Genomic DNA, 17,063 nt, shown 5'->3' on the forward strand with positions numbered 1-17,063 from the left:
ATATAAAACAAAACCAACTACGCCACCTAGGTTACTTCTCCACCCAGGAAAGTATAACAAAACAAAATACCCCAAAAATAAATCAAACCTAAAGGAATTACAAAAATATGAAGGACCCTGCTGGTTCGGAGGGTGTCAAAGACAGAGATTTGACTTCCAAAAGTATACAAAGTTTATTTTGCACAAGAAACATTCATTTTAAAACATCCTAAAAATAGATCTCATACACAGTTTACCAATTAAATACCCCCAGTTGAAAAGAGACCGTCATTAATCCACTTTAGCCGAAGAGACAAACCACACAACAATCAGTGAACAAAAAAACTATTAAAGGAAGTGATAAACAAAATAAAGAAACACGATCAAAAGAAAGCAAAAACACTCCTCTTCGGCTAAGCCTCAATATCACAGGTCAGATAAATCACATGCGGACATACCATGGCAAACACAATTTTAATACCAAATAAAAGAAAACAAGATTACATAGACATTAGAACGGACACAGTATTTAACATCACAATTAATAATATTAAAGATCGTTCAGGCTGCTTTTATGGACCAAACTACTCGCGTGTTTAGTTTAATTTAATAATCCATATAAAACACGCATGTCCAATAATTCAACAACCTTTATACAGACCGGTTAGGGCAGAAGCCGTGGAAGAGCTCAATCACTACAGCGGTTCGAAAACGCAAACGTCCACTCACTGCAGCCAGCCATACAAACAAGACAAAACAGCAACGCCAACGAGTATAAAGCGTATGTAGAAAACAGCAGCTAGCGTTCTGGGCCACACCTCATAGGTGAAAGATAGATCACAGTGAGCTTTATGCTACCTGCGCTCGCCACTTCACGCACACACACCACCCAGGGAATAGCCACAGGAAATATCACCATATAGCCCTCTGTTACACGCAGCACATAGAAGAATGACAACGGCGCACTGAGACAAACTTTTTATAACGCCACTGGGACATATATTGCATAGCATTTATGACTGGTGATTGTCTTAAAAATGTTGCAGACATGTAGCAAAGATGGCAGCATCCAGGTTGCACCAGGGCTGAAAGCACCAGCCAAGCAACTGCCATTGAGATTAGGTTTAGAATGAGTTGTTCTTGCAGCTTGGATCCAATGAGTGGTGTTTTTGGAGTTCTGAAGGATGCAGCATGTTTTCATGTTAAATAAAGCTCTATTATCTCAAAAGATCAGGGAAATTTTGATTGCTCTTGACTATTTGACTCCTTAAAAATTATCTGAAATGATTCACTAGGGTTTATTTTAATCTAATCTTACATTGAACAAGTTTTGGGATTCATTTAAAAAGCTGTTTGGAGCTCTGCCATATCCCCGGCCTTATCCTTTTCAAGACCACACAAAAAAAAACATCTGAATATAGCCTTTCACGTCGTATAAGAACGTATCTCCTTCTCGACGCAGCATATATTAAGGAGCGTCCGTCCAGTGAGGGCAGAAAGCGCGCGCTTAGCTCCATCTGCACGTAGAGCGGGAAGCTGCACTCTCTCAGCGCGCGAGGCTCTGACTGAAAAAAATACCGAAGGAATTCGACAACTGCTTTTGACATTTTGTTATTTTCATCACTCGACTTTTAAGTTGATCGAGTGCAGTGTTGCCATTCATATCTAAACGATTTTCTTAGTTTATTTTCTGCAGGAATAACAGTGAAATTGTCGGACATTTATTATCTGAGGGGATCTGCCGGTCCTGACGCACAAACGGACCCACGCGGGTTTATGAGGAGGTGTGAAGTCGGAGTGTCGTTTATTCTGAGTTGGATTTCACACTTGCATTATTATCGTGCATTTCTACGATAATATTATGATGGCCAATGGAAGCATGTGAAACGATCATATTCCAGGAATGGATTTCCAAAGATGTTCCATAACTACAGGCAAATCATTAATGTGGTAAGATAAAATTAAATACATCAGAACAAGCTTTTCAGTGGCATGCATTATAACATACTAAATGACTACAAGTAGTTAGTTGACAGTGTATTGTTTGCGATTTGTACTTTTTCTTTTCAAAGGCTAAAATTAAATAAAAATGATTTTCTTACATAGAAATCATTTCACACACACACGCACGCACACACACACACACACACACACACACACACACACACATAAATGACTGTGTTTTGGCAAAATAGTTGGACCAGTAGGTGGGTATTTTTGAACAAATAAAAATCTCTTTTGTCAAAAGAAGAATATGACTATATAATGTCTTTAAAAATGTAAAATGCAGGGGCGTAGTGTTGGGGAGGTAAACCCCAATAATCAAAACATGTAAGTACAACCCTCACGTTATTTATTCCATGATCAATGGAAATATGTAAATGCTTCACACTGTAACCCCCACCCCAGTGTTCAAGCCACATCTACACCCTTGGTGATATGACTATGTAATGCCTTGAAATTTATTTAAAGTGACCGAGCCATCGAGGCTCTTTAAAAGTGTTGGGAATTCTATGATTTTGATTGAACTCTGCAGCGTTCCTGTATGTTCTCTCTCAGCTTACCATGAATATTGTGTAGGATGGAAACAGACCTGATTTGAATGGATCACTGTAATCTAATGCCTTATCAAGACTGCAGTACTTCACTTTGATATTAATTAAGCATTCATGTGAGCCCTTTAGCCAAAATTTCAATCTTCTGTTAAAATTGCATAATATTGTCCTGGTATTTGTTTAATAAAGGTCGATTAAACCAATAATTGCTTGGACGAGGTAAAGTCCTTGTTTGTCCAAGTTGCTCATCAAACCAAGCAATATTGACAATCCAGCATGTGCCATTAAAATGCAGAACAAGTGAAACAAATGGCTTTATTTTGTGATGTATTCTTGTTAATATAACAAAACCGTTCATTTTGAATTTAATGGAATATTCTGGGTTCAAGTTAAGCTCAATCAGCAGCATTTGTGGCATAATATTGATTACCACAAAAACATTATTTTGACATGTCCCTCCCTTTCTTCAAGAATAAGTAAAAATAGAGGTTACAGTGGGGCAATTTCTGGAGGGTTTTAAGGCAGAAATGTGAAGCTTATAATTTTATGAAAAGAACTTACATTAATTCTTCAGTTAAAACTTGTAAATGTGTATTATTTGAGCTGTAAAGTTGATTGTATAATTTATTAAAGGTCAATTGAGTGTTTACGGCATTATAATGTCACGGCAACAACATAATAAAACTGGATATTTTACACAGAAAAGGTCACATTTAAGTCTTGTGGCTATAATTTTAAAAGAGTGAGTATTGTAACATTTACAGATTGGCCCCATTCACTTCCATTTTAAGTGCCTCACTGTAACCCAGATTTTTATTTTATTTTTATTATTTTAAGAAAATGAGTGACTCAAAATGTATTTTTGTGGTAATCAAAATTTTTTCACATGCTGTCGATTGAGCTTAACATGTATTGGATATTCATTTAAAGGAAAAGTTTGGAAATTTCAAACTAAACTGCTTAAACACTGGTTCTCTCCTGAACTCATGAAAACTAAGTCTGCAGATTCAAGACTGTGCAGTTTGACACTTAGCAAAATGGTTCATGCTAAAGTGGACATCAGGGCAACTGTGCACCATTAATTCCCCCAAAAGTCTACTATTATGTTTGGTTCAAACATAGATACATGCAATACAGTAGACATAAAATAATGCCCATGTGACATCTCAGTACAGAAATCTGATATATGGCCAAATATGAACATATACACCGATCAGCCATAATATTAAAACCACCTGCCTAATATTGTGTAAGTCCCCATCATACTGCCAAAACAGCACCATCCCACATCTCAGAATAGCAATCTGAGATGCTGTTCTTCTCACCAAGATTGTAAAGAGCATTTATCTGAGTTACCGTAGACTTTGTCAGTAACCACCAGTCTGGCCATTCTCTGTTGACCTCTCTCATCAAGTAGGCGTTTCCATCCGCAGAACTACAGCTCACTGGATGTTTTTTTTATTTTTGGCACCATTCAGTGTAAATTATAGAGACTGTTGTGCATGAAAATCCCAGGAGATCAGCAGTTACAGAAATACTCAAACCAGCCCATCCTGTACCAACAATCATCCAATAATTTGGCTGCGGTGCAGTGCATAAAATCATGCAGATACGGGTAGTGCTGCCCCCGACCAAAGATTTTCCTTGTCGACTAGTAGCACATTTATGATATTAATTGAATTACATAAATATGTATGGTTTGAGTTCCAGGACTGAGAAAGAATGTTATAAGTAACATTGCTAACACTGTTCTACATTACAGAGAAATACTAAACCCTAATAATGAGCCTATAATATATAAATTTTACAAGCGCACGCACAAAGCGAGCCGTAGCGACACTGACAAAAGCCAGCAAGGAGACTGTCTAAACATTTTGTTAATTTATAGAGAGAAATGCGCATTAGGGTTGTACTGACAGACAGGCACGTGCACACATAGACATCAAAGGGGGCTTGAGCACCTGCCCTTTTTCTTCCTCAAGAGAAAGTGCCCTTTTACTGGGATGCTTTTTTTATTTTTATAAATGAATATATAAATATTCCTGTTTGCGCACAGCTTCCCTGTCAAACAAATATATGTATTGCATAAAAAATCGAAATATCTGGTCGGGAGATGAGATGCCCTCTGAGCCCCCCCTCTACCTCCGCGTCTCTGTGCTGCTGTGTACACATCGGCTCATCAGACACAGACAGGCAGACAGCAGCCCCTCCCAGCTCCTATACCAGTTGTGTTTTTCTTGGCTTGTATGGAGGTGAGTGGTGAGGAACAAAAACTAAGCTACCAGTGCATCAACTTTACAGCTAATTAGCTAGAAGGCAAATATAGTTAACTTGTTAACAAGTTATAGTCTTGCTAACATGCATGACTCATGAGCTACTAGCTAATGTAATAAGTTAGCTAAAGTTTAGCTAAGGTAACATATCATGGCCATACAGGCTAATGTACTGTACTTAATGCTAGAATGAGACACTACAGGTGAATACAGTAAAATGTATGTCTAATAACGTCATCATCGCCACATTGATATAGAAATTAGTCATTAACTAATTAAAATGAGCTAATTTGCATACATAGACAGAGGGTAGTAGGCTTAAAACAAACATCATCTAAATGTGTATTTTGGAGGTTTTCTTTCCATTAGATTAAAAGAGGACATGGAAGCAAAATAGACCAACATCTCAAAATTGACCACTACATGAAAAAAGTGTCCTGCCTTAAACAGTAACTTTATAATTTTGATCATAGGCTCCTCATCTAATAACTATCCATTCTATTAGTTTGTTGAATGCTGATAGATCTTTACATGATACAGACAGCCCTCCCTAAAATGTAAAACTAAGTCCTTGTCACCATCAGTTATTATATGTGTGTGTGTGTGTGTGTGTGTGTGTGTGTGCACAGGGTAAGTGTAATTATAATAGCAATATGAATAATAATGTATTTGATCAATGTATTCAGGCAATTCAGTATTCTGTTGCTTGGCTGCACAATGTCAAAAAAGAAAGGATACAGAAAAGGAAGGAGAAGGACCACCACCAGTGTAAAGGTTTGAAATATTGAGAAGTGCAATGGCTTACACTAATAACTATCTAACATTATTCCAAGCAATTAGTTCCATTGGCAGTGTCCATTGTAAGCTCAGCTACACAGTTCAATGAATCCACTTCAGAAACGTTGTTGAAATAAAAGATGAAAATCTCCGGTTTTTATTCCTTGGTTTCCGATTTACAAAAGAGCTGAATAATACAATTACTTTGATTGCTAATAAAATAAAAGATTCTTAATAGAAATAGCTATAAGTTAACAATTAGCAGGTAAGAAAACCGTTGCTTCCACAGCTCTCAATATCTGAGTCACATAATAAAAATCAAGGTAATGTAATCGGAGTTGGCCTGTCCTTAAAGAGGCAGTACACTGTTTTTACCAAATCTACAAGCACATGAATTATAGTATGCTTTTAACCTTTTAAGTATTATTTAACATTTTTAACCATTACATGAACTTCTAAATGAAATTATTTACCTGTTTAACATTAATTCTTATTCACATTACTATGAATTATACTTTGGCCTCTACAACCAGGAAACAGCCAAGAGTAAAATAATTTTAAATAAATACTTTTTTAAAAGAAAAAAGAAGTGCCCCTTTTTTCCACTTGAGCCCCTGTCCCCCAATATGTCTGTGCACGTCCCTGCTGACAGATGATGATCTCGGGGATCGACGACGGTCAGAGTGATCACCAATAGCTGATGCCTTTGACGATGCCTAGATGATATTTGGCTCGTTTTCCCATGTATTAAATTATTATTATTATTATTATTTGGATATTATTATTATCAAATTAATATTACAAATAATTTGCCCATAGACACACAGACACGTGCTCGAAGAAACACTTTATTATATTATTAAGAACAGATGACAGAAAAGCGTCTATGTGCATGTATGACACGCTGTTTGTTCAAAGGCCTGCAGTCTCGTGGAACACGTGCATCTAAGGATCTCACTCTTAGTTTCTGTCATCCGATTTTTATTTATTTATATTTTTACAAGAAATATAATCTATGAGTGATGCAAATGACCTCAGACATCTCAGCTCATGTAGTGCTTTGAGTTCGGTTCACTTTATTTCCACAGAGCAGTTCATTGTGACCCTGCAGCCTCTACATCTGTGATTAAAACATAAAATAATACAAAAACACGTTCACTATCATTCATATTTCAGTGATTATTATCATCATTATAATTATTGTTTTTACATTTATATTTGTTTTTATGTCTTCATTTGTGTAAGTAATTTTTCGCCATGATGATAAGACGGATTCTTGCGAGACGGTAAATGGAAAGGTGGATTTTATATATATATATATATATATATATATATATATATATATATATAAAAACACGTTCATATATATATATATATATATATAGAAAGGAGGTTGAACGACTGGCTCACTGGTGAAATCATAACAACCTGGAGCTGAAAACGCTCAAAACGGTGGAGATGATTGTGGACTTTAGGAGGAACACCCCAACATTGTCCCCCCTCTCCATTCTAAACAGCACTTTGGCAGCAGTGGAGTCATTCAGGTTCCTGGGCACTACCATCTCACAGGAACTGAAGTGGGAGACCCACATTGACTCCATTATGAAAAGGCCATCAGAGGATGTATTTCCTTCGCCAGCTGAGGAAGTTCAACCTGCCACAGGCACTGCTGATACAGTTCTACTCTGCAGTCATTAAGTCTGTCCTCTGCACTTCAATAACTGTCTGGTTTGGTGCAGCTACGAAATCGGACATCAGAAGACTACAAAGGAAAGTTGTAGTCAAAATACTGTTGAGCGGATTATTGGTTGCCCTCTGCCCCCCCTTCAAGAACTATACACTTCCAGAGTGAGGAAAAAGGCTGGTAAAATCACTCTGGACCCCACTCACCCAGCCCACTACCTTTTTGAACTGTTGCTTTCTGGCCGACGCTTCAGAGCACTGAACACCAGAACCGTAAGACACAGGAACAGTTTTTTCCCTCAGGCTATCCATCTAATGAACAATTAAATTGCCCCATTGAGCAATACTTATGTGCAATACACAGTTTAAGTCTATTTATATTATCTAACATATCATCATCTGCCATTACATAGAAAGGGGAAAAAAGAAAACGTTTTACACTGTACATAACATACTGTATTTTTGTACTTTATATAACGGATTTGTTTTAGATATGTACGTATATGTATAATTATATATTTATTTTTTATTATCTATGTTTTGCTGCTGTTTTTGTATTGTGGTACACTGGAAGCTCCTGTCACCAAGACAAATTCGTTCTATGTGTAAGCATACTTGGCAATAAAGCAGATTCTGATTCGACCTGTGTCAGACATGCTTGTGTAGCGTTTCAGATGTGTTGCGTCATAAAAATAAAATGTTTAGGTCACTGTGTCGAGTTAAATATAGTTTAATACTCAATCTTTAAACACATTTTAAGATCCCTTAAAGATCGCATTTGCGCTCCATCAGGTGTTTTGAACGCAATAAATTGTTTTCTTCACTGTATAAACTGTGTTGCTCACACAGCTGAAATGTCAATTACTGCCCTTTGGGTTAAACAAGTGGTACTACAAGCTTGAATTTCTCAGTTAAGAATTGCGATTAAAGTGCGTGAATGTTTATAACGCGTGAATTTTTGTATAATTAATTGCGTGTTATTAACGCGTTAACACGACAGCCCTAATATATATATATTATTCTTTTATCACATAATTATTTTATTTGCTTTTTTGTTTTTTTGTTTTTTTAAATAAATCAATTACATTTTCAATGCAAAATCACTAAAGCAAGAATATTTACTGATCCCTCAGCCCCGGGGTTGCCAACGTAATAGGATATTGTTATATATATACAGTATATATATATATACTAAAATAAATGAAAAATAAAGTTCAAAGTTTGAAATCAAGGTGTCTTGCTTTATTGTGTAGGGCAGTGTTTCCCAACCTTTTTTCTGCCACAGCACACTTTTTACAACAATATTTTCCCTTTTCAAGAACTTTCTGTCCATCTTAGTAGCATGTTTACTTGTAATGTGTGAAATTCGGCTATGCAAAAAAAAAAAAAAAAATTATATATATATATAAATGGTTAATGAAAAAACTAAAATGTGCTTCTTTTCTAATTTGTAGATTTGTTCTTGTAATGCCACAACAAATAACAGGGATACAAACTCAGGAGGGGTGAAAAAGGTAAGACAATCACTGGTCCACAAATTTTTTTTCTGTGGATACTTTTTTTAAAGACTAAGCAAAAGCACCAATTCTATCTATTTTAGTGATTCAAGTTTTTCAAGTTTACAATTGTGCAGAATTAGCAGCAAAATAAAGAGTATTTTTGTGAGGCTTGCTTCTGTTTCACACATTTTTTCAATTTTATTAACCGAGTTAGTTCAGTGACCCCTTCTGGAAATGTCACTAGGTATCAACAAATGAGCATCTTAATGTGCTGTGAGTGAGTCAGTGAATCATTTTAGTCGTTCATGACCGAAATCTACCAAGAGAAATTATAGTGTTTAAGCATTAAAAGAACAAACCAGATCTAGCCTTCCTTCAGTCTGAGCATTATTTTCACCCAAAAAGACAACAATATTAGTCTAATAATAGTGTTTCAATAACGTCCTTACCTTCTCCTTTATTAAAACTTGCATGACTACAAATCTACTGACATCAGTAGAAGAATTATAAACACAAAGCAGATCTATGGTATCATTTTCCTACTGCCGAGTATGGCTTTTATCAGAAAAGACCACAATAGTAGACAAATAATAATAATTTTGAGTTTCAATAATGTCCTTTCGTCATTGTAAATCACATTTCAGATGAGTTGAGTCGAGGCATAAACGCTCTGTTCAACGCCAGCGTTCAGTGCTGCATCGCCCTCCACATGACAAGAGTTGCAGAAAGCGTCACAGAGGGGTGATTTTACGAGTTAGCCACTTAAAAAAGCAGGAGGTGTGCACAATAAATATTGAAAACATGTATTAGGTCTAAGCGTTTTCTTAGTGAATTTAAATTTGTTAAATAACTGATATTTGAAAACAAAAAGGTCAAATTTAATTAAAAGAAATTATGAGATATTCAAAGTCTCTTCACAAATTTGGTAAATTTTTTTATATTTCTTGTTGCTTAGTACTCTCAAAGACATTATTGTTGAAGCAAAAACATGTGTGTGAAAAACACTTTGGTGTAAAGTGGCATCACTTCATAGACTTCAATGCATTTGCAGTGCTGGCAAATTGCAAATTTCTCAGAAAGGTGAGGAGTTTGGATCCCTGAAATATTTGGTGGAATTTGATAATTTTCCACAGCACACCTGACAATCTTTCATGGCACACTAGTGTGCCACGGCACAGTGGTTGGAAAACACTGGTGTAGGGTTAACCCTAACCCTGCTTAACGAAAATGACCCCATAGTACCACCTAGCATCCAACCAGTGGTAATACCAGTGTTGGTCGGTTTCCTGTGGATCTTTTTCTGTGACCAACCGACCAATCAAATCTTGGTCGACCAAGACACTTCTCATTGACTAACGTTTGGTAGACTATTGGGGGCAGCCCTCGATATGGGTCAGGAGCTTCAGTTAATGTTCCCATCAACCATCAGAATGGGGAAAAATGTGATCTCAATGATTTGGACTGTGGCAAAAACATCCAGTGAGTGGCAGTTCTGTAGACAGAAACATCTTGTTGATGAGAGAGTTAAACAGAGAATGGCCAGACTGGTTAGAACTGTCAAAGTCTACGGTCACTCAGATAACTGCTCTGTACAATTGTGGTGAGAAGAACATCTTCTCAGAATGTTATTCTGAGATGTGGGTTGGGTTAGGCAGGTGGTTTTAATGTTGTGGCTGATTGGTGTACATACAATTGTAGTTAATATATTTGAGCATATATCGATGGCAGAGGCTGCACTAAGTGTTAATAGCAACAAAAAGCATCTTCTTTGCACTAAGTGCAAATTGTGTTGCAATTTACACCTCAAACAAACATACATTATAGGGGCATCACTGCAGCGTGTTTTATTGTGTTTATTTAGAGTCCCACAGATGCCCTACACCAACACCTAGCCCTAAACCTAACCCTAACTTTATCTTACAAAAATGAACATTGTTTTACTACAGTAAACAAAGCATCACCATAATATTTTATAGTAAAATCACAGTGACAACAAAATTAAACATAGTTACTGTATTAACACCATATTGCTTAAGTAATACCATGGCATTAAAACTATGGTTACTGCAATATTAATATGGTAAAACCTTGGTTAATTTTAACTGGATCAAACTTTTCTCTCAACTCCCTAACATTCACAGTGACCAAATCACTATGAGGAAAAAAACCTTCATATTCATTTTTAATCATTATTATTAGTAGTATTACAGGAAATATTAAGAGTGGAAACAGAAAACAGGATGGGAAAAGGTTGGACATAAGGGGGATTAGAACCTGGGTTGTCTGCAGGAAAAGAAGCACATCTACACCATTGTTACACACTACACCATTAAAGCAGAAAACATGTTACTTATATTAACATTTTTGTAGTATTTTGAAATATATGTTCCATATATGTACAATGTAACTTTTTATATATTTTATTTTTGTGTTTTACATATATTGCCATATATCAGATTTCTTTATGGATTTGGATGACTTAGATTTCAGAAATGCTTTTCAAAACCAACCAGTGCTCTATACAGAACAGGAAATACATCTAACATGTATATGTGAAAGAACCTTTTTTTTAATGGCATAATATAAAAAAATAAAAGCAGAAGTAGACGTAGTATAAAAATTGGCATAGGTGTCTTTAGAAAATAGGAGCTTGGTTGTTAACTCATATGTTCTTTTTTCATAAATGCACACAGGTTACACATAATAAACTGTGGACTCGATCTTCGCAAGCCCTGTGAATAAACACAGCCAAAATGGAGACATGGACGTTTATGCCCTTTTCCAATCTGTCCCTTTTCAATGATAGTTTCTTCCCAGGGAACGAGTCTGACTTTGGTTTGGAGATTTACCCCCACAATGGAACTCACCCTGGCTTTGACCAAACCAGTTCTGTAGTCATCACATTTGTGTACTTTGTAGTATGTGCAGTGGGGCTCTGTGGTAATGCCCTAGTCATCTATGTTATCCTGCGCTATGCCAAGATGAAGACTGTCACCAACATCTATATTTTGAACCTGGCTGTAGCAGATGTACTCTGCATGATGAGCCTACCATTCATTTCCATTCAGCTAGCGCTGCTTCACTGGCCCTTTGGAGCTGCTATTTGTCGCGTTGTCCTAACTGTGGACTCAATGAACCAGTTTACAAGCATCTTCTTTCTAACAGTCATGAGCATTGATCGCTACCTGGCTGTGGTGCATCCAATAAAATCCACCAAATGGCGAAAGCCACGCGTGGCCAAGATGATTAGTTTGGCAATGTGGGGTGTGGCTCTGCTGGTCAACCTACCAATTATGATCTACAGTGGCGTGAACACCAAAAGGAATGAGGCACGGACATGTACCATGTTGTGGCCAGAGCCCCAGAACACCTACAACACTGCTTTCATCTTCTACACCTTTTTCTTGGGCTTTTTTCTGCCGTTGACAGTTATCTCCTTGTGCTACCTGCTCATCGTCATTAAGGTGAAGTCTTCAGGCATGCGAGTGGGTTCAACGAAAAGAAAGCGCTCAGAGCGTAGAGTCACACGCATGGTGTCTATTGTGGTGGTGGTTTTTGTTCTCTGCTGGTTACCTTTCTATGTATTCAACGTGACCTCTGTGACTGGAACCGTGCCATCCACATCTGTGCTGAAGAGCACTTTTGACTTTGTGGTGGTGCTGGGTTATGCAAACAGCTGTGCCAACCCCATCCTCTATGCCTTCCTGTCGGACAACTTTAAGAAGAGTTTCCAAAATGTTCTGTGTCTAAAAAGGGTTGGAGGCTTGGATGAGATTGATCGCAGTGACAGTCGTCAAGAAAGGACTCGAATGGTCAACGACGTCATGACGGAAACACATAACGCTGCACTGCTCAACGGAGACCTGCAGACCAGTATCTGAGGATGGTTTGTTGCCTTGAAAGATCTTGGCCTTAAAGTCACTTTTGACACTGCTGAGATGACATATCCTACAGTAAGGCTAAAAGTGAAATTTGGCCTTTGACCATTACATTTTCAGACTCCCTGCTGTGAGAAGCTCTAAAATTCTAAATTGTAAAATGTATCTAAGTGAGAAGTGATTATGAAACTTTACATATCTCATTTATTATCATATACTATTTATTTTCAAAGCAGTTTTAGGACATCATGGGTGTCTTAAAGTGGTCTGTTGGTATTGTTTACCAGGTAACACAACAAGATCCTTTTGGACAGCTCGGCTGACTGATCTCATGCATTGAAGCGATGAGGATATGCTAAGAATGTGATTTACTGTAAATATCTGTCGTTATTTTACTTGGTGTCACTGTCTGAAAGAAATGCTTAAGCTGTTGTGTTGTTTTGTGTTTTGTTCACTTCAGTGCCAAAATTGTCTTTAAAGTTATGAGCTAAGTCCATTGATAACTCAAGGTCATTGCCCTCATTAGATAAACACCAAAACGCCAATAAGCAAAGGCTTATTATTATTGAGGGATCTTCAATGATGATACATGCAGAATAGTGATGCATGAAGAGATGTTGTTATACAAACCACATCACTGAATTTAAAAAAGTTCCCAACATGTAGAGAGAGAAAAGAAAAAAACTGATCTAAAGTTGTATGGCCTAGTTATTTGTTGTAATTTTGTGAATTATGCTTATGCTTATAATATCTTACTAAACAGACAACGATGAAAGAGAACTCAAGAGGGCATACAGTTCATTCAGCTTTAACTAAATGATTTTGAGAAAAATGCATAATCTGAATTTGGACTGCAATTCTTATCAAAATGTTAAATATACCTCATTATAAAACATAAGATGCACAGCCTTTATACATCATTGTGATGAATGGTCTCTGTCATTATAATGGAACCATTTATGGAACACAGAACAAGGACTATTCTGTGGTAACAAAGAATGTCATTGTAACAGCTGCTTTCCATTTTCAATGCTTGGAGGGAAAAAAAATAAACAATCATAAAATGATGCTGTAAAAGCATTACTGTAAATATTTTTTTAAAAAAGCACATAGAATGAGAGATGTAGAAACTTTGGTTTGTTTGTGTGCATTCATTCATAGAGCTTTAACAACTAACCCTCCAACATGAATGTGCAATCACCTCATCTACTATAAAATGCTTGTAAATAAAACACTAATTCCCTGTAACTAGATTTGTCACTCACAGAGCTATATAATGTGTAAATACTCTGGCATGTTTACATGCACAGCAAAATGTTGATAACTAGGCTATTGAATAAATCTGACAATGCAAGAAACCCACGTTTACATGTGATTTGAAATGAGCATATTTACATTCATGATCTGGCTACATCCACATTAATCTAGAAACATTTGAACATACATTTTCATTTTCAAAACTTTCTCCATCCACACTGCAGTTTTCAGACTGAAATGCTGAGTAAACTTTCCGTCGCCTCTGAAGGAATGCGATATGAAGGTTGTACAAAGTCAAATTTATCTTTAACAATGCTTTTAAAGTGAATAGCAGGCGCAACAACGTTGCTACAACATGGGCTGCCATCTTGATTGTTCTGTGTCACTTGACAACAAATAAGTCATCATTTTTTTATATTTCCGTTTTCCCTGTCCACACTTCAACGCAAAGACTGCATTTTCAAATATATCCACTTGGGAGAGAATTTTCGAAAACCTGTTTTCGCTGTCAGAAATGCCGGCTCAGTGTGGATGGAAGGCCAAAACATTGAGAAAAAGATGCGTATTCAAACTAAAACATATAAGTCTGGACGCGGCCTTAGTGTAAATGTGGCCTTACACTGATTATTCTTAGTCAACAACATGAGAAGTCATGTAAATGCCTTAGAAGTCTTTCCTTTGTTGTGGTACGGTTATAAACGATTTGAGGAAAAGCCACTGGCTCATGTAGATTTTTACCTATTACCCTGATTTCGCATTTCAAGTAAACACCTTTATCAGGGTTCCTTCCGGTTAATCCAGTGTGCAAAAATGTTGTGTACATGCCTGTTTATGTTTTTGACATCAAAAGCAGAGAATAACCAGATGATTTCAAGACTCATGTAAACACGGTTTTCTTGCGTTGTCGATATTTTTGAATAAGCTCATTTTTGGTAGTTATGTAATGCATGTAAATGCACTAAATGAAACTTATATAATTCTTTCATTTGACACTTTTAAGGGTTTTAGTGCATTTCAACATTTGTGAAGGGCTAAAGCAATTATTTAAACTGGATTTGTTTATTGTTTGTCTGTATGCAACATAACAACAACTGGTGATAGTCTAAAAGTCAGTTGTCTGATATGCTGCAAGTGATGCGAGGTGAATGCGTTCATGGTTGGTATTGTGTAAACAGTTATTTTCTAGGATCAATACAAAGATCTTTTGAAACTTGGGGAAGAATTATTGATTTTTAAAGTGGTTATCTCAGTATTCATTTTGTCCATGTAGTTTTTCCTTAAGTGAGTTCAATATAATGTGCCTTCAACTGTTAAGCAGTATATGGTTTGTGTTAGTGTGTAGTGCTTTATTGTAGTTTCTCATGTCAAGTTGCCTAGAGTTCCTATTCTGATAGATTGTACAATATAGCATTTCAATGTTACTTCTGTATGCATCACAGATTTCAATGTTTTCTGTCATTCCTCAACATACCACATGCTTTGACCTTGAGGAATGAATAATCTCTCATCTTAAACAATAGTTGAAAAGAATAAAGGCTATGTATTGTTTACCCGAGGGGTCTCCGAGGTAATTTTCAGCATGTAGCATAACTCATTGCAACTTTAATGGAAGGCTATTCTGAGATTGAGTGCCTGTCATTCTCCTGGTTGCTAAGCAGCCACAGCTCAGTTTTTGCAGTGTAATGAGTAATTTAGTTTGAAGGTCCAATTTATTACAAAGCACCCAAGCAGGATAATCCTCAAGTGTAATTAAATGACTTTTTTTTTTTTTTCAAACACTATTGTTGTGAGGTCATTTTTGGACAAACTGTGATTGTGTTTTAATTAAACTTCACAAAGGCACAGACTTGTTTTTAAGTGATTTTTTTATTGAATAGGGATTATAACACATGTTCAACGTTCTAAATCTTACAAAATAAGCAGAATACATGATTAAAATTACCTTCTTGTAATATTGTGTTTTTTGGTTATTTTTTATGTAACCAAGTCATATAAGTTGCATGTAAACATTTTTGCTGGGAAGTAGGCTGGAAATGATCATTTTTTCAATGTGTTTAAGAAAATGGAATTCCCATATACAATGTGACATCATATTGTCAAGAAATCATCCTCTCATACATAAACTGTTGCACTCTGATTCTCAGTCAAATTTCCCCTTTCATTTATGTGACTAACTGCTGTAAATGTAATAACACATAAGAAAACCTATGGCTATGCCTTGCATTAGAAGACATAATTTTTCCTTTTCCACTTATCGTTTTCTTAAAACAATTTAAAATAAGGGAAAACCCTCCCAATTGTAAATTCGGGGTTTTATGTGGTGCTAAATGTCTCCCTCTGTTGTCTAGTTTGGGTTCTGTTTTAAAAAATGTTTTTAATGAAATGGGGCTTCAAGTTAATTTGACTTTTGTTAGGATCTTGGTTGGATAGCTATTTATCTTTTGCCTTGTATGTGGATTACTGTCATGTTCACTGTTGTCTTTTGTTCTTTTTTGTGCTTTTATGTTGAAGTTTAGTTTAGTTCCTGTTTCCTGTTTGGTTTTTTGTAGTCCTTTGTAGTTGTCATGTTCACTGTTGTCTTTTGTTTTATGCTTTGATGTTGAAGTTTAGTTTAGTTCCTGTTTCCTGTTTGGTTTTCTGTAGTTCATTTTTATGATTGGTGTTCCCTTGATTGTTTCCTCCAGGTGTCCCTCATTCCCTTGTTTGTTCCTTGTGTATTTAAACCCTGCCTTTCCGCTGTTTGTTTGTCAATCGTTGTATGTTATGTTCCATGTTTCCAATGTTTTATGCCTGCTCTTGTTCCCTTGTTTGATCGTTCGTAGATGTTTCGTGTTCGTGTGTTTATTTCATTTTCCCATCGTGGACCGTTTATTTTTGTTCCAGTGTTTTGTGTTCCTCTTATTATTTAATAAAACCGCGTTTGGATCCGCACCTCTCGTCTGTCTTGTCCTGCTTCCACACCATTCGTAACAGAACGATCGACCACACTATGGATCCAGCGGTTCAACGGGCTAACTTGCTCCTACTCAGCCTAAGACAAGAAGACCGTCTGATTGAAGACCCCATTAGCGTCTTCCTCGAGCTGGCGAGCGTCTCGGACTTCCCGGACTCAGCCCTGGTGGCCTTCTTCAGGGGTAATTTGAACGCTTCCTTGAAGGAGCG

At 36.6% G+C, this 17,063-nt stretch overlaps 1 protein-coding gene across 2 annotated transcripts; it reads left to right on the forward strand.

Moving 5' to 3' along the window:
- Positions 1–1,556: 1,556 nt before the first annotated feature.
- LOC127626449 (somatostatin receptor type 2-like) lies at positions 1,557–16,024 on the forward strand. Of its 2 annotated transcripts, XM_052102225.1 has the most exons (3): positions 1,557–1,929; positions 8,722–8,781; positions 11,460–16,024. In XM_052102225.1, the coding sequence occupies exon 3, from the start codon at positions 11,520–11,522 to the stop codon at positions 12,645–12,647; it is 1,128 nt and encodes a 375-aa protein (XP_051958185.1). In that variant the 5' UTR covers positions 1,557–1,929; positions 8,722–8,781; positions 11,460–11,519; the 3' UTR covers positions 12,648–16,024. The 2 variants fall into 2 exon arrangements, with proteins under 2 accessions (XP_051958185.1, XP_051958186.1); XM_052102226.1 differs by lacking the exon at positions 8,722–8,781.
- The last annotated feature ends 1,039 nt before the right edge of the window (positions 16,025–17,063 follow it).

The sequence above is a fragment of the Xyrauchen texanus genome, chromosome 33 (assembly GCF_025860055.1).
Source record: "Xyrauchen texanus isolate HMW12.3.18 chromosome 33, RBS_HiC_50CHRs, whole genome shotgun sequence".
NCBI lineage: Eukaryota > Metazoa > Chordata > Actinopteri > Cypriniformes > Catostomidae > Xyrauchen > Xyrauchen texanus.

What these genes read in the sequence shown, in the direction of transcription:
- LOC127626449 (XM_052102225.1), top strand. Translation starts at nt 11,520, where the DNA reads ATGGAGACATGGACGTTTATGCCCTTTTCCAATCTGTCCCTTTTCAAT.